Genomic DNA, 26,958 nt, shown 5'->3' on the forward strand with positions numbered 1-26,958 from the left:
GCGAAGAGTAGTCGTTGTAGGAGACTCCCTGCTGCGTGGGATTGAAACCCAAGTATGTCGTGAAGACCCATGGACTCGCCAGGTGTGCTGTCTCCCTGGAGCACAGATTAGAGATGTGACTGAAGGGTTACCGAAGCTCATAAAGCCCACGGACACATACCCCTTTCTTCTCATCCATGTGGGAACAAATGATGTCGCCAAGCAGAGCTACAAAGAAATCATTTCAGACTTTGAAGTTCTGGGAAGGAAACTGAAGAACTTTGGGGCCCAGGTAGTTTTCTCATCCATCCTCCCGGTTCTTGGAAGAGGATTAGAAAGGGAAAGAAAAATACTCCGGATGAACGACTGGCTTCGAAAGTGGTGCCGTCGTGAGAGTTTTGGATTCTGGGACCACGGGCTACGCTACTTGGAACATGGACTGCTGGCAAGGGATGGGTTGCACCTCACAAGGGCTGGAAAGAATGAGTTTGGCCACAGCATGAAGAACTTCATCAGGAGGGCTTTAAACTGAATCTTGTGGGGGTGGGAGACGTAAATTTTGAGGCAACAATGGATGAAGGCCAATGCACCACAGTACAGAGAACAGCTCCAACAGAGTCCCAAAATAGTGTCTGCAACAAGGTAGGAACAAAGCCAGACTATAAAACACATGGTCTTCGATGTCTATATACTAATGCCCAGAGCATGGGAAACAAACAGAATGAACTTGAACTCTTATTACATGAAGGCAAATACGACTTGATAGGTATAACTGAAACTTGGTGGGATGACTCCCATGACTGGAATATAGCAATTGAAGGATATAACTTGTTCAAAAAGAACAGAAGAAATAGAAAGGGAGGTGGAGTTGCACTATATGTTAAAAATACCTATCCCTGCACAGAAATACAGGCGGATGAGATTGGGAGCCCCGTCGAGAGCGTCTGGATTAAAATAAATGGGGCTAGGAATAAAAAGAATATGATAATCGGAGTCTACTACCGACCACCCAATCAAGGAGAAGACGAGGACGAAACTTTTGAGAAACAAATTGCCAGTGTTTCAAGGAAGTGTGATGTAGTAGTGATGGGGGACTTCAATTACCCTGATATCTGTTGGGAGACCATTACTGCCAAAAGCGGCCCTTCCAAGAAATTCCTGACATGTATGGGTGATAACTTTCTCCTACAGAAAGTGGTGGAAGGAACTAGAGGGTCAGCAATCCTTGACTTGTTATTGACCAATAGGGATGACTTAGTGGATAAAGTGGCAGTTACGGGAACTCTGGGGGAAAGTGACCACGTCATACTTGAATTCTTGATTATGAAGGAGACAAAAGTCGAGCGTAGCCATACACGTACTCTGGATTTTAGGAAAGCTGATTTTAATAAACTCAGAACTATAATAAGTAAGGTCCCGTGACAAGGGAGCCTAAAAAGAAAAGGAGTGCAGGATGGGTGGGAGTATCTAAAAAATGAAATTTTAAAGGCACAGTTACAAACAATTCCAACAAGGAGAAAAGATAGAAGACAACAGAGGAAACCAATGTGGCTCCACAAAAAGCTTATTGATGACCTGAAAACAAAAAGGGATACATATAGGAAGTGGAAGGAAGGCCAGGCTACAAAAGAAGAGTACAGACAAGTGGCGCAGAAGTGCCGAAATGGCGTCAGGAAGGCTAAAGCTGTGAATGAGCTGAGATTAGCGAGGGATGCTAAAAGCAATAAAAAGGCTTTCTTCAGATACGTGAGTAGTAAAAGACAGAGGAAAGAAATGGTGGTTCAACTGCTTAATGAGGATGGCAAATTGATAACAGACGACAAACAAAAGGCTGAAGTGCTCAATTCCTACTTTGCCTCGGTCTTCTCCCAAAAGCGGATCTATGACCCCCCTGGAAAAAGTGAAGCAGAAGTTGAGGGGGCAGGATTGCAGTTTGAGATTGATAAACAAATGGTCAAAGAACACCTAATTTCCTTGAATGAGTTCAAATCCCCAGGGCCCGATGAACTGCATCCAAGAGTAATGAAGGAGCTAGCGGAAGAACTCTCAGAACCTTTGTCTATTATCTTTGCAAAATCATGGAAGACGGGTGAGGTGCCGGACGACTGGAGGAGGGCTAACGTTGTCCCTATCTTCAAAAAGGGCAAAAAGGAGGAACCTGGGAACTACAGACCAGTCAGCCTGACATCCATCCCTGGGAAAATTCTGGAGCAGATTATAAAGAAGTCAATCTGTAAACACCTTGAAATCAATGCAGTGATTACTAGAAGCCAACATGGATTTGTCAGGAACAAATCCTGTCAGACTAATTTGATCTCATTTTTTGATAGGATAACCTCCCTTGTGGACTGTGGGAATGCTGTGGATGTCATATATCTTGACTTCAGCAAAGCTTTTGACAAAGTACCACATGACATTCTGATTAACAAACTAGCTAAAAGTGGGCTAGATGGAACAACTATTAGGTGGATCCACAGTTGGCTACAGAATCGGACTCAAAGAGTACTTATCAATGGAACCTTCTCAAACTGGGGAGAGGCAACGAGTGGGGTGCCGCAGGGCTCAGTCCTGGGCCCAGTGCTCTTCAACATTTTTATTAATGATTTGGACGAGGAGGTGCAGGGAACGCTGATCAAATTTGCAAATGACACCAAATTGGGTGGGATAGCTAATACCCTGGAAGACAGAAACAAACTTCAAAGTGATCTTGATAGGCTGGAGTGCTGGGCTGAAAACAACAGAATGAAATTTAATAGGGATAAATGCCAAGTTCTACATTTAGGGAATAGAAACCAAATGCACAGTTACAAGATGGGGGACACTTGGCTCAGCAATACTACAAATGAGAAAGATCTTGGAATTGTTGTAGATCACAAGCTGAATATGAGCCAACAGTGCGATATGGCTGCAAGAAAGGCAAATGCTATTTTGGGCTGCATTAATAGAAGTATAGCTTCCAAATCACGTGAGGTACTGGTTCCTCTCTATTCGGCCCTGGTTAGGCCTCATCTAGAGTATTGCGTCCAGTTCTGGGCTCCACAATTCAAGAAGGACGCAGACAAGCTGGAGCGTGTTCAGAAGAGGGCAACGAGGATGATCAGAGGTCTAGAAACAAAGCCCTATGAAGAGAGACTGAAAGAACTGGGCATGTTTAGCCTGGAGAAGAGAAGATTGAGGGGAGACATGATAGCACTCTTCAAATACTTAAAAGGTTGTCACACAGAGGAGGGCCAGGATCTCTTCTCGATTCTCCCAGAGTGCAGGACACGGAATAACGGGCTCAAGTTAAAGGAAGCCAGATTCCGGCTGGACATCAGGAAAAACTTCCTGACTGTTAGAGCAGTGCGACAGTGGAATCAGCTACCTAGGGAGGTTGTGGGCTCTCCCACACTAGAGGCATTCAAGAGGCAGCTGGACAACCATCTGTCAGGGATGCTTTAGGGTGGATTCCTGCATTGAGCAGGGGGTTGGACTCGATGGCCTTGTAGGCCCCTTCCAACTCTGCTATTCTATGATTCTATGATTCTATGTTCCCCAGCAGCTTGTGTAAATAGGCATACTGCCTCTGATATTGGAGGTAGCATAGAGGCATCTGTACTAGTAGCCATTAATACATTCCTCCTCCAGGAATCAATCTAACCCCCTTTTTAAAGCCATCCAACTTGGTGACCATCACTACATCTTGTGGTAAAGAATTCTATAATTTAACTATGAGCTGTGTGAAGAAGCACTTTCTTTTATCTGTCCTAAATTTCCCACCAATCAGTTTCATGGGATGACCCAGGGTTCTAGTATTTAGAGAAAGGGAGAAAAATGTCTCTCCATCCACCTTCTCCATACCACGCATATTTTTGTACACCTCTAACATATCTACCCTTAGCCTCCTTTTTTACAAGCTAAACAATCCCAGTTGATGTAACCTTACCTCATAGGGGAGATGCTCCAGCTACTTGACCGTTTCAGTTTCTTTACTTTTCTGTATTTTTTCCAGATCTACAATATCTGTTTTTAGGTATGGTGATCAAAAGTTTACATAGTATTCTAAGTGCGGTCACATCATAGATTTGTATAAAGCTAGTATGATACTGGCAGTTTTATTCTCAATTCCTTTTCTAATTATGCCTGACATGGAGTTTGCCATTTTTCAACAGCCACATACTGGGTTGACATTTTATCGGACTGTCCACCACAATCTCAAGATCTCTTTCTTGGTCGGTGGGATCTCTTGCTGGAAGCATTTGAGCAGAGGCATTTATGCTCTATTTGCATCCTGCATTGCAAATTCTGCGTTGAGCATAGGAGGCTGGACTGGATGACCTCTAAGGTACCTTCTAATTCTGGGACACTATAGTAATTTAAGTGAAGAGGAAAATTTACTATATACATGTTCAGATAGCTATTATTTCACATTATCCAAGCCTGGCCTCCTGGCATTCAAAGCATTTTCTAGAGATTAGCCTTAGTGAAACAGGGTTGACACAAATCATACTTAGAACCAATTTCCCATTTTCACCACATTTCAAACTAAAATGTCCAGTGCTTTGGGTTATATTTTTAGACGTGATATGCTTTATGGTAGGTTGTAAAGCAGGTGAAAAGATAGATGGATGGGTAAATAGATAGATAGGACCTCACACAACAGAATTCCATAATATGCCAAACAGCACAATCTCATGCAAGTTTACTGAGAAGTAAATCCTGCTGTATTAAGTGAGATTATTTACTCCCACATATAATTAAAGCCTTATTTCTGAAAAAAATGACCTGACAATCTCCATTAGGCACAATCCACAACTATCACATTTGAAGACAGTATAATACCTGAAGAATAAGATATAACTAAAATGTCTCTTCAGGAACCCATAATGGTTGTGATCAGTTGGTTTTTATGCCCAATCAGCAATTCAGAAGTAGTGTTTCCTTCAGCTGAAAGCTGCTCCTGATTCTACCCACAATCCTGTTTCCCTTTCTTCCTCCTCTATTGTTCTGCTTTAAAACGGCTGATTTAGACTTCCCTCTTGTTCAATTGCCTCATAGTGTGATCAATCCCCCTTCTGCTGTGCTCTTTATTCATCCCCCCCTGTCTTTTCTGCAAAGAGGTACTGTTATTAGTTAGCCACCTGCTGCTACTGGGCATTGATGATCTCTGCAGCCAGTGAGCTAAATCACCAACATTAGAAGCTCCTCTCAAAGCCAGCAAAACTGAACACAGGTATGCAAAATTACAAGTCTGTTCCACCGGGCTGGATACACAAACACAAAAGCAAATTGTATTTTGTACAGGGGGTAGCCAAAGATGTTTGAGGCACAAAACCAAAATGGTGACTCCTTGCAATGAGAGTGAAATAGGGTGAGCATATGAAAAGGAGGACAGGGCTCCTGTATCTTTAACAGTTGAATTGAAAAGGAAATTTCAGCAGGTGTCATTTGTATATATGGGGAACCTGGTGAAATTTCCGCTTCATCACAACAGTTAAAGCTGCAGGTGCCCTGCCCTCTGTTAAATCTGGCCAATCTAGTATAGCTCCTGCACCTTTAACTGCTGTGATGAAGAGGAAATTTCGCCAGGTTCCCCATATATACAAATGACACCTACTGAAATTCCCTTTTCTATGCAACTGTTAAAGATACAGGAGCCCTGTCCTCCTTTTCATATGGTCACCCTAGAGTAAAATAATAAGCTGAGTAACTGCTGGTTTGATATATTTTAATGCAGGGGTGGGCAAAACATTTCTTTCCAAATGTTTTGGCCTACAACTCCCATCAACCCCTAACTAGCATAGCCAATGGTGAAGAATGAGGGAAGTTGTAGGCCAAAACTTCCTGAGTGCCACAAGTTGCCCACCCGTTTTAATGGCATCCCCTGTAATAGTATGGCTGGCCTTGCTCCTGTGAAGGCAATTCAGAAGCAACTGTATTGGGTAATTGTTTTTCAAGCTTTATTCCTTAAGCAGGAGTAGGCAACTTTGGGGGTCAATTCTAGTCCCACCTGGGCTCATACCTCTGCTCCATGCTGCTGAATTGTGGTGGAGGAAAAACAGTCTGCAGCTTGATGGAGAATTTCATAAGTAATTTGCAATGGTGGGCAAAAAGAACCAAATTTAGCTTTAAAACAAGGCACATGAAATTCAGTAGCAAACTACCAATGAGTTTGCCACTGCCTGGGGGCAAAACCTAAGATGAGGAGGGGGAGATGTGGTGGATGTGTTGCCCGTCCATGCCTTAAAAGATATACAGTTTACACAGAGTTGTCTGCTACAGAACTCCTGCATGCCACAGAGGATTCTGCAGCATGTTTGAGGTTGAACTGTCAACTCATGCTAGCAAACTGGTGAGGACTCTTGGGATCCACTGTGGGAATGCTGTGGATGTAATATATCTTGACTTCTATAAATGAAGCATGTCAGCACACCCAATGCCAACACTATTTCCAGCTGGACATTGCTAGGAAAAATCAAGTTTTCTTTCAAAGAAAGATTGTCCATCCTTACTAATACCATTGCAGAATCCCCTAACAGGTATCCAAAGAGCACCAAGATTAGCTCAGCAATTGCCAGGTAATTATTGTGTTCTTTCTTTATTAGGTTACAGCAATAATTGTCGGTTAATAGGCCAGTTGCTAAGGGAGAGAAAAGTTCATCCATGGCTCTTTTGCTTTATGTGTTGACTGAGCAAGGAAGCAATATTAATGCCAGAAGTGGACAAAACCTGGAGATATTTGGATCAAGTATTTGGATCAAGCAAGCTAAAGCAATGGCTTTCAAATGATGTTTTGTGAATGTATTTAGCTCTGATTATATATTAGAATGGCACCATAAAAACCTGTCAACTGGAGAATCCTATTCAAATACAGAAATTCCATTTTTAATATATTTTCAGAATTGCTTTTCAATCCAGCTCACCTACTTAACAAACAGAAATGGAAAAACTTGTGCATAGCTCCGCACTATAATGAGTGGTTTTGTGTTAAGTAACCATCACCTATTGTATCCTGTCTACAAGTCTTGAATACTCCCACCCGTTACTTTCCTGATGGTTTCAGGGACTCGTATTTATAGTGATGTTTTCAATTTGGTTTTTCAGTTCTGCAAGAAATATGAACACCCCCAATACTCTTTAAAGACTGATGATTCCCCCCTCTCCATTAATGTTACTATCTCTTATGATTTAAAAAAGAAAACCCTGTCAGACTGGTTTCTTTAAAATCTGTTTATTATGTGCACCAGCGAAGGGCTATAACATACCAGTTAAATGCAACTGCAAGGGAGATATGAGCTTTTTTGAGACTGTGAATCCAAGCGGATCTCAATTATTTTATTAAGTTACCTGTTCTCTTCTTATGTATCCAGTCATTGAAAGGCAACCTGAAAGACACTTGAGTGAGGAAGTGCCTCACAGCTTTACCAGGGTGTTTTGTTACCATGTCAAAGGACATGACAGGCTTTAGGCTGCTGTCTGGACAGCGCACTTTCAAATAAGGCAGAGTACTTTTCTGAGTGGATTAAAGAAACAGCACACCCTGACAAAGAAGAACGCTGGTGTTACTAATGGCTTGTGTAGAATTCTCCAGCGCAGCAACAAAACACAAGCTGAAGTCTACCATATATGTGCTGTGTTTATTCATCGTTTCATTTTTATTATTATTTTGGGGAGGGTATTTTATATTTTAATGTATTTCACACTTCTCGGAGAACTTTGGTGGTTGGGAGGTTAAACAGGGCAATGCATAAAATAAATAAAAATACATAGAGATGTTTTGGCCACACTCTGGGACAATTCATCAGAAATGCATGGTCAAGATTTTCCCAAATGGCACCACTTCAGGAAAATCAGGTGGTGATTGTATTTGCATATTTGAATGTCCATCAACTGCCAGGAGCCACAGGGGCTAGAACTGGGGATGAGTTTTCTCACACCATTGCCCTGCCTCGTCCATTTACAAGGGTCTAGACAGTGGTGTTTTCCTATCACTTCCTCCGCTTCCTGACACTTTCTCCTTCCTTCCTATTATGGAAAATCCACTGTGGAAAAGATGATGTAATAGCTGCACAATACTTTCTGAGTTAGGAGCTCTCTGTCTGAAAGCACCCTTTGGCTCTTAATGCAGCTGCCCTGTGTGGTGAGCTACCAGAACTGCAGCTTGGGGCCTTCTCCTGGCAGTGAAGTTCTGTGAGGCCACCCACTCTGGATGGCATTTGCGCACCATAGTCCTAAACAGGAAGGCCTAGAAACAGTTTCCTGTTTAGCCTGTGCCTTTGTCTAAGTAACAATGGGCTTGCTGGTTCTGGTGAGTTACTGTATCCATAACCTGGTTTTGACCTTGGTACAACACTTGGCTCCCCACTGATAGCTGCCTATGGCCCAGCCCTGACTTCTGGAAAAAAAAGAACCATTACATGCATACAGAAAATCAGCAGGTCAGGGGAATGGTTCAGCATAATTTTCCCCATGACATGCTAGTGTTCTATATACAGGGTTCTTTGACCCTAGAGCAGCCTTCCTCAACCTTGCACCACCCCCACCAGATATGCTGTATCACAACTCCTATCATTCCCATACTGGCTGGGAACATGGGAATTGTAGTCCAACGCATCTGTAGAGTGAAGGTTGGTGAAAGCTGCCCTGACTTCCTGACTGTTAGAGCAGTACGACAATGGAACCAGTTACCTAGAGAGGTTGTGGGCTCTCCCACACTAGAGGCATTCAAGAGGCAGCTGGACAACCATCTGTCAGGGATGCTTTAGGGTGGATTCCTGCATTGAGCAGGGGGTTGGAGTCAATGGCCTTATGGGCCCCTTCCAACTCTACTATTCTATGATTCTAGAGGAGCATTCAAATATATAGTCTTCTTCACTGTAACCTACAGCCTGAAATGATTCTATATAAGAAAAGCTTTATCATGTTCTTTGAAAGTCTAAGCTGGCCTTCCCACACTGACAAATGATGACAAAATTGTTAAAGGATTTTTCTCAAGAAGTAGGAAGGAAGCTGATACTAACGTTCTGCTCACAACAACATGGATACTAGAAATAGCTAAAAATAGTATTTGGGGGGGGGGGGATCTGGTGGTTGAAACCCAGAACTTAAAGTCTTTTTGTAGTAGGCTACAAAGAGTAATACCATAAAAAGTAGGTTTGTCATGTGGGGGAGTTATGGGGATAACTCTGAAGAGGAAGTGAAGTCCAGAATTGAAAAAAAAGGAGGTGACTAAGATGGGAGGTGACTAAGATGGTGAGGGATCTGGAAAACAACTCGTATGAGGACCAGTTGAAAGAGCACTATAGGTTTAGCCTGGAGAAAAGAAGGAGGTGGATAGGATACCTGTCTTTGTTGCTCCAGAGAACAGGACTAAAACCAATGGGTGAAACTGCAGCGAAGTATATTTTCCTAAATATTAGGAGAAACATCCTAATACAGTAGTAAGAATTGTTCAACTGTGGAACAAACTGTCTCAGAAGGTGGAGAGCTGTCCTTCGCTAGAAGTATTGAAGTGAAGGCTAGATGACCATTTCTCAGGGATGTTGTAGTTGCATCCTGCATGGCTAATACTGCATTGAATGGGGTGGGTGGGGGTCCCTTCCAACTCAATGATAGCTGTGGAATCAGTCCACTAAACGCCAAATAAGCCTCTTGAAATAAGCATTCTAATGAGTTTAGTAGCCTAGAAACATGTAACCAGGCTAATTGTGATATTCCTGGGGAGAGAAGCTACATCATTCATCCCATATTTCTAAGAGTAGTGCCTACAACCAGGTCTTTATTAAGATCCATATATCTGCTTTGCTTTGCAATTCATAAAACATCTTCCAAAGAATGAAGGGAAACCAGATGTAGCTCCTGGGTTTCTAATACCCAGCATGTTATATGTTTGTTGATGATGGTGGTGTTTTGGCAACTCAGCATCCAGTGTGAATGACATCTTCTGAGCTCTTCATCTGGGCCAGCTGCTTGTTCCAAAGCTAAATATAGGCAATAGAGAGCATTTGAAATATGCCAAGTAGTTTCTTGCAAAAATTCAGCTGGCACACAAAAAGAAATCTAGGGTACTGGAAGAAGCACTTCGAATACAAGAAGTACCAGGAATGTTAAGTTCAGTGAAAAATATTTGAAGAGATGTTAAGGATTAGGTAATTTTGGACTCCTGAATAGATTTTAGAAGAAGAGAAAGCCTTTATTTTAAATTTACTTGAAACCCCATCTTGCATTTTACAATTAAAGATATGCATGTGGATGCCCCAACAGCAAGAATGGGGAACATTTTGGCCTTCAGATTATATCAGGGGGCATGGAAGAAGAGCTGGTCCACTTAAGATGAAGTGTGTATATAGATAGGGTTCATGAACTGGGTTTTGTTCGAGGGGATGCCTAGAATAGTATGCCTTCGAACACCAATTGCTAGAGAACAAGGGAAGGAAAATGCTATTGATTGTGGACTTCCCGCAGTTGACCACTGTGGGAACAGAATGCTGGACTAGATAGGCCTTTGGTTTGATCCACCATGGTTCTTCTTATGTTCTTAACAGAGGACACTATTGTTGGGAATGTTTTATGATACAGAAATTTGGGGAAATTATGTTAGCTAGTTTTAAGAAAATTATGGAATACAAGTTACCTTTTGACCTTTCAACAATTCTCCCGGGCTATATTAATGATGAGGCTACAAAACACTTCTAAAATTAATTAATATTTGAATGTTAGCTGAAAAAATTGAAATGTATCAAAATACTTACAGAAGGGTGTTCCTCCATGGCCAGATCACTCCATTTTCATCTCTGTGCAGAGAGAAAAGGGCAGCCCCTTTCTCTGTGAACAGAGAGGCATGCAAGCAATCTTGCAAAGAGAAAGGGTCTGACCCTTTGTCCATGCTTAGAGAGAAAATGGAGCAACCAGATGAGGAGGTCTCATCGGCCATATTCAGCTTGTGGGCTGGTGGTTCTCCAACCCTGGGTTAGACAGTCCTGCATATATTCCTGGACCAGGGCCATAGCTAGATGGGGCGAAATCCTGGGCCAATCCCGGGGATTGTCCCTGTGCGTCCACATGATGCACAGGGGATCCCGGGAGCAGGGAAGGATGATCCCTCCCTTTCCCCGGGATCTCACCCTCCCCTTTGACCGCACATTTTGCCACGGTTTCGGGCTGATCCCAAGATTGCGGAATGTGTGTGCAGGCATCGCGGTTTGCCCCGGTTCCTCACGGTTATGCATGAGGAGCCGGGACCCGCGCACGGGTCTGCGCCCATCGGGGTTGGGGTGGGGTGGGGGGAGCAGGGAAATTAATTTAAAATTAAAAAACCCTCACCTTTTGCGCACAGTCGTTCATGCGCTCTTCTTCTTTAACAACAAAAAATGGCGGCCGCAACATCCTCTCCCTCTGATGTTGTCGTGCACCACGTGTAAAATATCGCAAGATCCTCACCCCTCCATCACGGTAGACCTTTAGGTCTAGCGGAGGCCCAGGTCACCCCACTGTGAACATTCTGGCCCCATTTTGAGTCTCAAACGGCTCCAGAATGGAGCACAAGTGCTGTCCTTGTCTCCTTGTTCTTGTATGCTTGACCTGTGCTCTTGCTCTCTGTACAGACAACATCTTTAAATACTGACTCTTGCTTAGCCTTCAAACCACAATAATGGTTTATTCCTTAAAACTGATAACACGTTAGTTTCAAAACATTTAAAGTTTCAAAATGTTCTAGCAGCAATAGATAAGCAATGGCCGCACTCCTGCATATGTGGTGGGTTTTTCTTTTTTATCACTTTTCAGTTCATGCAAAACCACTCTATTATGGTAAGTCCTTGGAAAGCTGTACAGTTAGCGTTTCGTATGTAGCCATTTACCAGAAACTCTATGCCAATAGTCCTAGACAAATATTTGGGAGAGGAACACTTTGAAGAGCTTTTATGTTGCCATCAAGAACACTGTGTCCAGTAAGTACTGAATGTCATAGCAGTAAAAAGGCATTGAAGATATACTGTAACAACAAAATGTTTTACTTCAGTTAAGAGTCTCTGAAAGGTAGTGAAGCAACTTTTGATTTACATGGACCTATGCAGAAATGGTTTCAGTCTAAACAGAAAGCACCAAGGACATGAGCAACAGTTACTTTAACTATGAGATATCATAAGTTATATCACACATGAAAAAGAGTTTTAGAAAAAAGTATAAGCATCATCAACCTTCACTGGCTGTCATCTTAGTTTAAGAACAGAACATTCTTGGCATGATTTTATTTCATATACAAGCCAGGGACATATGCAGCAATACTTGTTGAAAACATTCCTCACATTATGGGAAAGATACTAAATATAATTTATGAAGAGCCATGAAGAAAACCTCCAAGCAGACAATTAATTCCACCTATATTTTGGTCCATAAAGTAAAGGAGTGTGTGTGTGTGTGTGTGTGTGTGTGTGTGTGTGTGTGTGTGTGTGTGTGTGTGTGAAATGTACTACTCTCCACAAATAATCAGACTGCAAGACATCTCTGATGGATGCTATGATCCATCCCACCTAATCCTCACAGGCAATATGGCACCTGCTCCTAGCTAGCACTGATTTCCCACACATGCCATGAGCGCAGGGCAAGAGAAAATCCACACAAAACCCACACATAGACGATCAACTCTCTTTCTTTGTCTACTGTTTCCCACGCTTGCTGGAGTTAGTCAGTCAGTCAGTCTTCCAGAAATGTGCATTCTTGGGTTTAGCCCTGGCTCCCTCTTTCCACAAGTCTAAGACTCCCGCCAGCATAATTACACCAAGTAGATAACTGTGTGCATCTTACATTTTGCATGGCATCTTGATACTGTGGCAATGACGACAGCTGTGACTCAGAGTGGTACGGGGATAATCCTTTCCTCAGAGTCCTGAGATCCCCAGAGCTTGACTGCTGCAAAGAAGAGAGAGAGAGAAAACATTTAGCCCAAGAATAGAAAATGAAACTTTATTCCACTTTCAGTTCTTTATTTGCTTCACAGCCCGAATCATCTTATTCAACAGTATGCAGCACATAACACATTTGGGTTCTACCCAATGGTGGTCACTCTCTTGACAGAAGATATCCGTAAGTGGAATGGGGAGGGCAATTGCCTGGCTCCCTACACCTCCCCAATCTCCTCTAGAAATTGGGGAACCCTTCAATACCGATTGGGGGTTATGGATGGCTGCAGAGGGAGGGGGAACTGCTGAAAATCAAGCCTGTCTTCATTCCGTTGACAGGAGTCTTCTGTCAGCAGAGGGTTTTAATTGAGTTATGCCCCATCAAAAAAATCTAGTTTATATCCAGAGTTTTGGCAATAGAATGGAATAACTCTATATTTTAAAGTATTTTCTTATTTTTAAAAACCATAGGAAGACATCCCAAGCAATTAAAAGGCATTATGTGTGCACTAGGAAGATTTTATTCTGAGTCTTCCAAGTTTGGGCAGTTTTTACAAAACAACTCATCTTATACAGGTGAGATATCTTTGCATATCAGTTGTGTTTGAGTAAGGCTGTGCTCTTATGTTAAGATTTGGAAACTATGAAGAACATGTAAAAGAACATAGATTTTTTTTAGAATCCTTCTTATCCTCTTTATTTAACTGATTAGAAATGGTAAACAGTTGGGGGATTCAGTTGCAAGAATTATATTGAAAGCTACTTGCATTAGCCTTTCCCATTCTATTGTCTTCACTCAACGAATAATAAGTGTTTTTTAAAATATTGACTTATTGACTGGTTCTCACGCAAGTTTAGTGCTGACAGGGACACTTGTTTGGATAAAGAAATTGCAGACATATGGACAACCAGCCTTTCTCAACCTGGTGCCCTCCAGATGTGTTGGACTACACCTCCCATTATTCCTGGCTAGGCTGGCTGAGGTTTATAAGAATCATAGTCCAAAGCCATCAGAGGGGGGTAGTTTGGGATAGGCTGCAGTAAACATATCCGAGAAATAGGCCTAGCTCAATCTTGATTCCCTACAAATTTGCAAATTAGGAGCCTGCCTTAGGAATATGCCCCCTGCTTCATGGATTCTCCTCTCCTTTCACTTGTGGGCCTTAACCATGGTTTAGCATTACAACCACATTGATGTAAGCTTGTTTAACACTAACTGGATTAACCTCTAGTTTGAAACAGGAGCCCTGAGGCTCAATAAACCATTTGGAAACATCTGATGCAGCACTGCTGAAGCAAGCAGCTACAGTCTTGGATGGGAGACCACTGGGATCATGGAATGTGTGCGCAATAAAAAAAATATTCGTTTAAAAAGGAAAAATATGGAAACCCTGCTTAATGTCAGTACAGATCTAACACTCTAAGGTATGGAAGGGAAGGAAGTGGGGGGCTGTGCATTCCTGAGGCTGACGTGATTTTTCAAACCAGTCTGCAGGAAGCCAGCATTACCCATGCACTGGGACATAATGTTAGATCTCAGGCATGTTTCCAGCAGACAAACAAACATAAGGAAATCACATGATCCTCTCAATCTGTCCCAACTCATGAGATTTGCAGGAGAGCACTTGCACTGTTTTCCCATCCCATGAGAAATATTTCTGACCATGGACAGCATCTGGCCATCTGCATCGTAGCCCTGGCTTTGGAAACTCCCTTTCTTATGGTGGCTGGGTTTTCTTTGGAAAGGCAAACAAAACCATTTCACTTTAGGAAAGGGTTTCTTTTTCTTGGGCTTGATTTGTTATTTTCTTGGAGCAACTTTTGGCTGCTTTCGACTGCCTGTCATTGTTTGTTTTTAATATTGCTTGGATTATGACATGCCTTAATGTAGACATCCTACTGCATATGCTCCACCTGTCCCTATTTACCGGGTACAGTTCCAAATTTCTGTACCTGTCTCTAGAAAATAACAATCATGTTTATCAGTGAATTGTATGGTTCCTCTATGTATTAATGTATAGATACACACACACACACACACACACACACACAAAATACGTATATATAGATAGAAATATAAATTGCAAATCTAATGCTGTATGCCAGAAAAGAACTGAAAAGCAGGGGGCTAAGGAGGTCATTGTTGCAATACCATTTAATGGAATATTACAAAAATCAGTTCAGCTGTATTTACAGTAACACCCCAGAAGCTTCAAGGATTTGACTGCAGCCCAGATTTTTGATGTCAAGTTGGGTAGTCGTTTAATTTCCACTAAGGGTCAAACTACACGTTACTTTAATTATGTAGTGCAGCCTTCCCCAAGCTGGTGCCCTCCAGATGTTTTGGACTTCAACTCCTACCAGCTTCAACCAGCATGGCTAATGATCAGGAATGCTGGGAGTTGTAGTCTGAAACTTCTGGAGGACACCAGGTTGGGAAGGCTGGTGCAGTTCGTAGCTGAGGATATTTTTTTTAAGGTGTGCATGACCCTGATTTGGATCAGGGCCACTGCACACCATGAGGGGAGGATTAAAACTCCTCTCACCATTTTCTGCCTGAGATTCCCACACCATGATGTGGGGATTTAAAAAAGGGAAAAGCCACCATTGGCGACAAAGGAGACTTTTTTTGTATTAACCTCAAATTGTGTGTGTGTGGGGGGGGGCAGTGTGTGTGTGAATTTTAGGTATTAAATGGTGGAGGGGAAGGTATAATCCTCCCCTCCCAGTGTGCAGTGGTCCTGATCCAAATAGGGACTGTGCACATTTACTCTAGAGTAAAAAAAAAAGGAAGATATTATTCTCGGCTACATGCTACACGACGTAATAGTTTGACCCTAGTATCCAAGTTCTTAAAGCAAGCTGTGTGCCACAAGCTAAGAGAACCCATTAATGAAAGGGAGAGATCCTATGAAAAACATGTTGTAAGAGGGGGTTGAGCAGGGGGTTGGGCTAGATGGCCTTGTAGGCCCCTTCCAACTCTGCTATTCTATGATTCTATGAGGGCCATCTCATGAATTTATGCTACAGCAGGCAAACCGAATGCTGTCTTTCCACCCAGCCCACTCCTTCCGTTCTGTAGATGCACTCAAGAAAGCAGCTATCAAGGCTCATAACAAATTTTGAAGTGTCAGAAAATGGTACACAGTCATTTGAGCTGTGCGTGTGAGACTGCATAGGCAGTTGCATATGCGCTGTCAGACGCAGGGATAACAAAACTAAACAGAACAGCAGGGGGTTTCATTCCTCCTCCCTTACTTTCTGGAGTGCTGACAAAAGATTGATGCCACTTATTTATGGAATGGCCCTCACCCAATTTGGTTTCAAGGCAGTTTACAGAATTAAAATTGCAAACCATACAGTAAAAGCAACAGCAGATAAATAAAATAAAATAAAAACCAAGAGCAATCAGCAGCATTTTTGAATGCCTAAAATATTTTAAAAGCCTTGGGGGAAAGAAGACAGCAGTGTCTGGATTTAGGTGAGCCTGTCTGAAGTGGGCATTCAATAAACAGGGTGCCATGACTGAAAAGTTCTTGTCTCCAATTGTCGCCTGCTTCACCTCTGACAAGGAGGGAACAGAGAGAAGGGCCTCAAGTTGTGATCTCAGAGTATAGTCAGGATGATATGAGAGAAGACGCTCCTTCAGGTGCAAAGATGCCAACTCTTATAGGGCTTTAATCCAAAGGGGATCTTGCATGGGTGGAACTTCTGTAAACTTTGGGGTTCCCCTAAGTGTGCTGATACATCCCTCTTGAGCAGTATGGGCTACATAAGGACTCAATGGCCTGGTTCAGACAACATGCTAAACCACACTGCTTAACCACAAAGGTTAAGGTCAACACATTCCATTAACCATTTTGTGGTTAAGCAACATGGTTTAACATGTTGTCTGAACGGGGTCATTCTTTATTAGTATATAACATACAGCCAACAGCCGTTTTAACAGTGACTCATCCATCTTGGCCAGATGTGAAAATATAGGGATGCAATTAGAAGAGATTTTGGTGTGTGTTTTTCAGAAGAAAGGTAATGAAATCCTCAGACATCACCCATTGATATAAAAAGCAGAGAGTTACAAGGGCTGATTAACACAATAACAGGTTGAACAAATATGGGTCTGCAATGAGCAGGGGGTTGGACGATGGCCTTGTAGGCCCCTTCCAACTCTACTATTCTATGATTCGAAGTAGGGCAGAACTGGTCAGCTGAATTCTGCTTGGCTTGCCAAGAAACCACTACTCTCTTCCTAGCTGTGGCCCAGTAGAGCTCCCCTGGGCTCTACCCTTGGGGAGGGGGTGACCAGGCAAAGCATCAGCCCTGCTAGGCTCTGCTGGGGTAAATAGCATCATCCCCAGCCAGCATGACCAATTGTTGGGGATGATGGGAGTTGTGGTTTTTTAAAATTGTTGTATACTTTTAATGTTTACTGTTTTTAACTTTTGTAAACTGCCCAGAGAGCTTCGGCTATGGGACGGTATATAAATGTAACAAATAATAAATACATAAATAAATGGCTCATTGGACATCGTAGGGTGGTGCTCCAACAGCACAACTGCCCTTGACAGACAGCTGTTTCAGGCAAGTGAAGAGGGAACCAGAACCCTGGACAGCTGCTGCCCCTCAGGGTGGGCCAGTCTTCCTCAACCTGATGCCCACCAGATATTTGGGGCAATGGTCAGGAAGCCTGGGAGTTGGAGTCAAACATCTGCAGGGCCCCAGGATGGGGAAGGCTGAATAGACAATATTGAACTAGATGGACTAAAGGACTTAAGCACCTTCCAATTTCTCTATGAAATGTCCCCTTGCACAACTACTAAGATTTCTACTTTTTTTGCAAACAAACTCTCTCCCTTTGGTACAATGTACACCATTAAACTACAGTTCTAAACAGCTTGGCTGGTTTGGTTCATTTCAGAAACTGCAAATGCCAGTAGAAGCCCACAAAATCAGACCTTTGCAGTCTGCAGGGTCACATCATTAATGCTGTCACTGCACACATTTCATGAACACAATATGTTCCAGATTTCAGCCAAATCTAATAAGATATTACAACAGCTGTAAGAGGGATAAAGCATTTTAATTACCCCTGTAAAATCCTCCTTGCATGCTCCTCGGATGCTTATAAACACTTACATATTAAGGCAAGCTTCATTACCAAGTTTTAAAAGATTTACCGAGGAAAAGAAAACCCAAATTGCTCATTAACAGACAAGGCCTAATCACATGTCAAGAGAAGATGACATAATTCTACTTAAACCTTCATTTTAAAAAGTCTTTGTGCTTGCTTTGTCCGTTTGCTCACACACAAAGAAGGGATATGGTTATTATCTTTCCCACTTTTCATTAGCAGAGATTACTCTTAAAGCCAGCCTTGCAAATCAAAACACAGAGGGTCATCTTGTATTGCTGCTTCCCAATCCATTGCAATGTTAAGTACCCGTAACTAGGAATGGAACAATCCAGGCACCCAGTCACTACTGGTGCTAGCATATATTTTTAATATCAGTGCCTGGTTTGCTGAAGAGGGCAGGAAGCCCGTTGCTCTTCCATGTATGCTGCTATTCTGTACCACCACCTCAGCCCTATTCAGGTGTTCAAAAAGAGTTAAAATGAATGCGCAAGAGGAGGGCTTGAGAACCCTGCTTTTCCAGCATTCTTAATCGCATGGAGAACCTTCACGAGTAGAAGGAGTTCTCCTCTTCAAACATTCACCTTCCACAAATGGAGGGCGATGAGCATGAGGGGCACGGGGATAGTCTTCCTTCTCATGTTTTCATTTTAACTCTTTTGAACACCTGAATAGGGCTCTCCCTATACACCACAGAGGTGTACAAAATTATGCATTGTATGGAGAAAGAGGATAGGGAGACATTCTCTCTCTCTTTCTCTCTCTCTCTCATATATAGAGAAACTGGGGTCATCCCATGAAGGTGATTGGTGGGAGATTCAGGACAGATAGATTCAGGAAGAACTTCTTCACACAGTGGCTTGGTTCAGACAACACGCTAAACCATGCAGTTCAGACATTCTAATGGCCTGTTTCCCCTAACATGACCCCTCTGTGGCACTAGCCAATATTTGAAATAAAATAAAATAATGTATTTCAGTCAACAAGCTCGAATGTAAAGCACTCAGAAACATATTTAAAAACAAAATATAATATAAATAACATCAACTTAAGCATATAACTGTACAAAAACAGTTAGCTCAGTTTATAAGCAGTACTGCAACATTCATTTATCACTGAAGCTGGTGTTTTATGCTGAAACGTTTCAAATTTTATAAACCCGTTTGCTTATTTTAAAACAAACCTTCTAAAATGTATAAACTGGATTCATGATTGTTGATCGGTTATTGTGGTTTGAAGTGTACAAATACCCTAATGTAGCCCCCAGAAACAACCTTGCAATGTCAAAAAGTTAGTTGTTTCCTTGTTCTTACTACCAATAAAAAAATTAGCCACAACTAATTTGGAATTTTATCTGACAGAAGATTTTTAACATAAAATTGGGACGATCTACTTAGTAAAGTGTCCAATAGTGGTGCAATCATTCACTATCTAACTCCAACACAGGAATTCTAAAACACATTCCATTGATTCCTCTGCCTGGTTGCTTCATGGACAAACTCTCAAGGACAGGGGACACCATCATCCCCAAAGCATTTGAGAAGGTAGCTGCGTTAAATCAAGCAAAGTGAAAGCCCTATGATATTTACCTACATGCAAATTACTCAAGCAGCTAACTGAAAAGGGTTTTCATATGGAACTCACTACCACAAGATGTAGTGAATGCCACCAATTTGGATGGCTTTAAATTCCTGGAGGCAGGAATCCACAAGCAGGACACGGTGGCCTAATCTACACCAAGCAGGATATTGCACTATGAAAGCGGTATATAAAAGGCAGGAGCCACACCAAGCAGGATATAGCACTATGAAAGCAGTATATGGTAGGTATCAATGGGCTCCAACAGTTGTCTCTGCACTTCAATACCACTATAAAGCAGTAGTGTGGCTCCTGCCTTTTATATTCCACTTTTATACTGCTTTCAAAGTGCAATATCCTGCTTGGTGTAGATTAGGCCAGTGTAACATAGCCTTCTCTTTCAGGAATAGCCTCCTCCTCCAGGAGAAGCTTTAAGGCTGCCACCCAAGTCCTCAGATCGAAACAGCACTGTCCTTCCATTCATACAACAGCATTGAAAACACATCTTGGAACATGAGGCCTCCGTGGCACTAGTCCAGAATTAGAAAAGAAGAAGATATACCAGACCAAAATTGTATCCGGAAAAGACCCTTTAATCATCAAGGGTCTTTCTCTGCATCCTATTAGGGAATAGGGATTCTCTGAATCTCCTGAGGGGTAAGGAAGCTACACTCTGTTCTAGCTGGGGTGGGGGGCACTCAGCTAATTGTTTTTATTTTGTTTGTTTTTAAACTTTGGTATGTGCCAGGTTGAGCCCTGGCACTGAAAGCAAAGGCCAAGGCGGCACCTTGCTGTGCCTTGGCATGAATTGAGCTCTCGCTCCTCAATCGCATGCAGAAAGGCCTGCGTGCGTCCCCAATTGTCCACAGCTGCACCTCACAGCGGTTGGTTGCCATTTCCACCGTCACAGCAGGCTACGTTTTAAACAAACAAACCATTCCGTCTGTGCTGAGCGGTAGCAAAAATTCATGGTAAGAATACAGTACAAATCACTGTGGCAACTTTCACCCATGAGCAACCTCTCTCCCCTTCCATTTGTTACCTCTGCTGTTTCCCATACCATGGTAATGGACTCCCTTTAACCAGCAATTTAAGACTGGCACAAAATGAAAAGAGAAGTCTTGAGTGTCTTTCCCATTGGCACTAAGCCTATCTTCCAAACCAATCTGTCAGGACATACTGGTGGACTGAATATTGTGTGGGACCCTTCATTCTTGTCCTTCACTTGACCCTACTGCTTGATACCACTGCTGCCTTCTCCTGTCCCATGGCCTACTCCGTTCCCAACAAGAAAGCTATCAATGGCTACCAGTCCTGATGGCTATGTACTACTTCCAGTATCAGAGGCAATGCCTATGTACACCAGTTGCTGGGGAACATGGGTGGGAGGGTGCTGTTGTGTCCTGCTTGTGGGTCCCAGGTCGACTGCTGGTTGGCCACTGTGTGAACATATGGACCCTTGGTGTGATCCAACATGCCTCTTCTTATGTTCTAAACTGTGGAAAGCTGAGGTACCCTGCTACAGCCTTCTCCATGAGCCCCTGCTGAAGGAAGTGAGGCAGTTGGCTACTAGGAGGAGGGCTTTCTCTGCTGTGGCACCCCGGCTGTGGAACAAGCTCCCCAGAGAGGTTCACTTGGCGCCTACATTGTTTTCCTTTCGTCGCCAGCTGAAGACTTTTTGATTTTCTCCGTATTTTAACACCTAATTTAACTTAAATTTAAACTCTGCCGTTTTAATTTCATATTTTAACCTATATCAATTTCTGCTGTGTGGTTTTATCTTGGTCATGCTTCTTATATTGTATTTGTATTTGTGTTTTTAAATTGTTGGTTGTTTCATTATGCTCTTCATGGTTTTAATTTTTGTGAACTGCCCAGAGAGCTTCGGCTATTGGGCGGTATAGAAATGAAATAAATAAATAAATAAATTTTGTTAGCATCCCCCAGCTAGAGGAACATAGGAAGCTGCTCTATACAGTTTGCACAATCATAACAGAGGAAATAAGTCACCATGGCTTATTCCCCCACTCAGATTGTATGAACCAACTCACTGAACCGACCTTTCATCCATGTAGCCTAGTATTGACGACACTGAATGGCAGCTGCTCTGAAGGTTTTTGGGCACGATTCTTTCCCAGTCCTACCTGGAGATGGCGGGGATTGAACCTGGGACCTTCTGCATGCAAAGCAGGTGCTCTACCACTGAGCTACAGCCTCTCCAGGAGCAGCAGCAGCAAATGATGGGGGCAGCTGGAGAATGGACAAAATTCTGTTGCAATCCCTTCCTCTGTTTTTAAGCTTTTGTACGGTATTATTTTAACCTTGCAAGCTACCTTGGGAGCCATTTGGAGGACTGAAAGGTAGGACACAACAGTTTTATACATGAATAAAAACAGAAGGGCTTCAGCCAGCATTTGCACCACTGCTATGTCTGCTAGTTTGGGTCTGAAGGAAGGCACTCACCTGTCTTAAAATCATAAGATCAGACTAAGCACTAACCTACAACATCCACTCAGTTCTTCTGGCACTGTCATCAATTGTTTTAAAATACTCTTCTTAAGGTGATGAAGGACAAATTCAGGAATGCAGTATGCCCAGGAGACTGCCACATCAAAACTTTTTCAAACTGCTGATGATCAGCATAATGGAGCTGAAAGCCCCTGTTCCAGTAGTTAAAAATCAGTGCATTGGAGTCCTTGCAAGATGCAATGACCAACTGTTCGCGGCAAGATTTCTTTGTCACTTTGATATCATTGTTTCCCTCCTGGGTATTTTTTTAAAAAGTAATAATAAAAAAGATCCCTTCTACTTTGGTCTGTCAAAGCTGCCATTTGCTAGCCTGACTTGCAAGAGAAACAGAATGAACATCAATCTTGTCAAGCACCATGCCGTTAGAAAGCTTCCTATAATGATAATGTGCATGCCTGGAGTTTTTAGTTACTGTCAGTCAAATCCAAAGTTCAGGAGGAGGTAATGGGAAGATGTACAATAGCAAGAATGGGCCGCTGCAGACAACATCCCAGATTGTAGGCTTCCCAGTGGGTCATCATTTCCAGACGCTAACGTGTACGCCTCACGCTTCGTCTGGCTTTAAGTTACTGATGCTGACTGAGAGAGACAGCAGACTGCATTTTTACACTCAGACTAGTGCTGAGTAAAAGGTGAGAGAGATTCACAGCCACTGCAGCAGGAATTGCAACTACCGAGAGGCCAGAGTTCACAGGAAGGGAGAGCTTTGTGTGCGGAAGGTCCAACATTCAATCTTCCACAACTTTGGTTAAAACAGCCTTCCCTGACCTGGTGCCTTCCAGATGTACATAAGAACACAGGAAGTATTAAGAACTTAGGAAGTGTCATGTTGGATCAGACCAAGGGTCCATCTGGACCAGCATTCTGTTCACACAGTGGCCAACCAGCTGCCCACAGGAAACCCAGAAACAGGCCTGTCTTTGCTTACTGACAACCCTTAACCTAAAAGAGCTACTCCTCAGACTACATAACAGAAACACAATCTGGAGAACCAGGCCCTGCAACAAACTCAGATGCCAGTTCTGTCCCCATATCGAGATTCAATGTGGTGTAATGGTTAGAGTGTTGGACTGGGACTCAAGAGATCCAGGTTCTAGTCCCCACTCGACCGTGAAGTTCACTGGGTGACTTTGGGCCAGTCACTGACTCTCAGCCTGACCTACCTCACAGGACTGATGTGAGTGGTGGAAGGGCCATGTAAGCTGCCTTATTTCTGAGAAAACATATATTGAATTAAGAACATAGGACGAGCCCTGCTGAATCAGACCAAGCATCCATCTGGACCAGCATTCTGTTCATACAGTGGCCAACAAGCTACTCAGAAGCAGGACACAACAGCACCCTCCCGTCCAGGTTCCCTAACAACTGGTATACATGGGCATACTGTCTCTGATACTGGATTGCAAGTCCCCAGCTTGGGAAAGGCTGAGTTAAAGAATCTCAGATAGCAGGGTGAGGAAAGAAGAAGATGCCTGAGACCTTAGAGAATTACTACAACTACAGGGCTAGATGGGCTAATGGCTTGATTCAGGATAAAGAGATTTCTATAGTTGCATATTTTCTGCAATTATAGTTTCCATGACAGCACTGCATGTAATGAATGTGCATTTACTTCATTTTAAGTCAGAAGCCGCCTTCATGGAAAGGAGGGATATAAATATTTAAAATCGATACATAAAATAAATCATGTCATTAAGCTGAAGAAGGTTACAACGGTAAACACCGGGCCTGCAAAATTTTAGAACATTAAGAAAACAAAAATAAGAACCTTGCAAGGGTAGTTATTTGGGAAAAGTGAAACTCGCAAAGTTAAGGTTTCTCCCCACCCAAGTTTCTGAATTTTTGTTAAGCATGTCAGAGTGTTACCATTGTGAAAGAACAAAAAGAGAAGAATGTTAGCAGTGTCACAAATGCCACCAAAGTCAAGTTTTCATTGTCAACCTTTAAATCTGAAAAGGTATTTCAAGATCTCAAAAATGGCTTATGTAATTGTTCCCCGGTTCCATTGTGTCCACTGGATCTCCGCTGGATCTCTGTCCCTTCCACAAATCCAACTCAGTATGTACAATATAATCTTTTGGAAATATGTCTGGACAGTAGCACTTCCAAGAAGAATTTGTGAGCACGCAACAAATAATTATAGCGCAGGGGAGAATTGTTTTCTAGTATCCAATGGTGTCCCAGCCTTAGTGCTAATGATGTTGCATTAGCGTAAGCTAATACTTGGGCAATGTAACTGGCACAATAAGGAAAAGTGATTATTTCCAGTGGTACTGGTGCCAAATTTCAGTGGCATATCAGATCTTTTCCCCATTACGCTATAGTTATACTGCCCAAGCATTGGTTTACACTTGTGCAATATCTTGGATATTACCTGTTTCTAGATAGTCTTCTGCCCTATTTATAGGCTTCCCAGAGACATCTGGTCGGCCACTGTAGGAAACAGGTTACTGGACTAGATAGACCTTTGGTTTGATCCATTAAGCTGTTTGGTGGGAGGTTCAGGACAGATAAAAGGAAGTATTTCTTCACACAGTATATAGTTAAACTATGGAATTCACTACCACAAGATGTATTTATGGCCAACAATTTGGATGGCTTTAAAAGACAATTGGATAAATTCATGGAGGAGAAGGCTATTGATGGCAACTAATCCCAATGGCTATTGAATGGTACAGAAATGTAATAAATAAATAAATGCTACCTCCAGTTTCAGAGGCAGTATGTCTATGTACACTAGTTGCTGTGGAACATGGGCAGGAGGGTGTTGTTGTACTCATGTGCTGCTTGTGGGTTTCCCGTGGACAGCTGAATGTCCACTGTGTGAACAGAATGCTGGACTAGATGGATCCTTGGTCTCGTCCAGATGGCTCTTCTTATATTCTTCTTACTTTTTTATGTGAGACTATGCCATAAAATCCAATGGCTCTTCAGGTTGTGCCAGCTGTATACAATCCAGCAGAAGTGAGACACAGCTATAAGTTCCATTGAAATCAATGGGTCCTAGGCTTAGTTTTTATGAAAATTAGGACTGTATTATTTATGAGAACATCAGCCACATTTGTTAATTCATATGTCTGCCCCATTCTAAAGGCTTTTTTGGACCAGGGCTCTCAGGCACATGCACACAATATTTTTTAGGTACATGACACGAATCTGTTACTCTTGCTGAAGGAAATACACTGCAATATATATATACGCACACACGCACACACACACACACACACACACACCTTAAGCAAGAAACCTTAAGCAATCATCATGTCAAATTCAGAAAGACATTAACTAGTTCAGATAGTAGAGACGAAGACAGGCAACAATACAATTAAGACAATTCAGACAAAGAGAAGGAAAATATGAATCTTTAGCCTGGAGGAAATAAAGATAAAAAGTTTGGATATAGTTCTGGAGGCAGGAGAGACTAACTGGGACTTTCAGGGTGTGGGACTTACATCAAGGGAATCCACAAATTACAAAGAATACCTTAGTTAAGCCATTTTCAGACATTATCCAATGGCTTAATGAATGTGCAGGGGGGAAATGGGGGGTGTCTCTGAGTAATCTGCTGCATAGGATGGGGGGGGAGGCTGCTGAAATGCTGCTACTCTCCCGCACCCCGCATGGGTTCACTTAGCCCTCAGATAACATCTAAAAGTGCCTTCAGAGAAGTGGGGTTGGAGCTTATTGGATGCAACACAATGGAAAGCCTTGGGAAGAGTTGACAAACTCCCAGAAAAACAGAGCTGGAAACCCTAGCCTAATCAACACCGAGCAGGATATTGCACTATGAAAGCAGTATATAAAAGGCAGGAGCCACACTACTGCTTTATAGAGCCAGTGTGGTGTAGTGGCTAAAGTGTTGGACTGGGAGTCGGGAGATCTGGGTTCTAGTCCCCACTTGGCCATGGAAACCCACTGGGTGAATTTGGTCCAGTCACAGACTTTCAGCCCAACCTACCTCTCAGGGTTGTTGTTGTGAGGAAAAAATGGAGAGGAGGATTATGTACACCGCCTTGGGTTACTTGGAGGAAAGAAGGGGATATAAATGCAACAAATTATTATTACCGTATTTCTTCGATTCTAAGACGCACTTTTCCCCCCATATAAACATCTCTAAAAACGGGGTACATCTTAGAATCTCAGGTGCGTTTATTATTTCTTAGAATCAAAGCTTTTTTTCTGTTGGTGGTACTGAAATTAGTGTGCGTCTTACAAGCGATGGCGTCTTAGAATCAAAGAAATACAGTGGTGGTGGTGGTAATAATAATAATAATAGTAATAGTAATAATAATGTGCATTGACAACTGTTGGGGCCCATTGACGCATACCATATACCACTTTCATACCGCTACATCCTGCTTGGTGTGGCGCCTGCCTTTTATATACTGCTTTCATAGTGCAATATCCTGCTTGGTGTAGATTAGGCCATAGACAGTGAGAAGAAAGACCAAAGCATTTACAAATGCTGTGGATTGTCAACAGTATTTTAAACATGGTCTATTCAAGAGCAGCACAAATGGGAGGAAACATGCCATCCATTGTCCCTTTGTTGTCATTGTTTGTGCATAGGTATGAAAACCAGACAAGTGAGGAATCACAGAGGAAATAAATTGCCAGCTGCATGTCTTGAACCATTAAATATTAGAATGAAATGTAATGACGAAGAGTCTCTACATAAAGAAAGGACATGTTGCTCTCACTTGTGAGCAGCCATTACTCACCCCACAGATTGTTCTACTCATAATTGAAATCATGTGTTTTTGAAACTCTGCAATCAGTTCGTACCAGACTTCATTAAATGGATGTTCCTTCCCTCTGTTGGATATGTCCACATTAAGTGGATTGAATTTGAAACCTAGATTT

General features: G+C 42.5%; 1 protein-coding gene across 2 annotated transcripts in view; it reads right to left on the bottom strand.

Annotated features, from left to right (window-relative positions):
- The window catches only part of CCDC85C (coiled-coil domain containing 85C), a 198,297-nt gene that overhangs the window by 29,517 nt on the left and 141,822 nt on the right, over positions 1-26,958 (bottom strand). For both annotated transcript variants that reach the window (XM_063118052.1, XM_063118050.1), the window contains one exon: positions 12,763-12,867. In XM_063118052.1, coding sequence (XP_062974122.1) covers positions 12,763-12,867 — 105 coding nt within the window. The remainder of the gene's footprint in view (positions 1-12,762; positions 12,868-26,958) is intronic.

This window comes from Elgaria multicarinata, chromosome 2 (assembly GCF_023053635.1).
Source record: "Elgaria multicarinata webbii isolate HBS135686 ecotype San Diego chromosome 2, rElgMul1.1.pri, whole genome shotgun sequence".
NCBI lineage: Eukaryota > Metazoa > Chordata > Lepidosauria > Squamata > Anguidae > Elgaria > Elgaria multicarinata.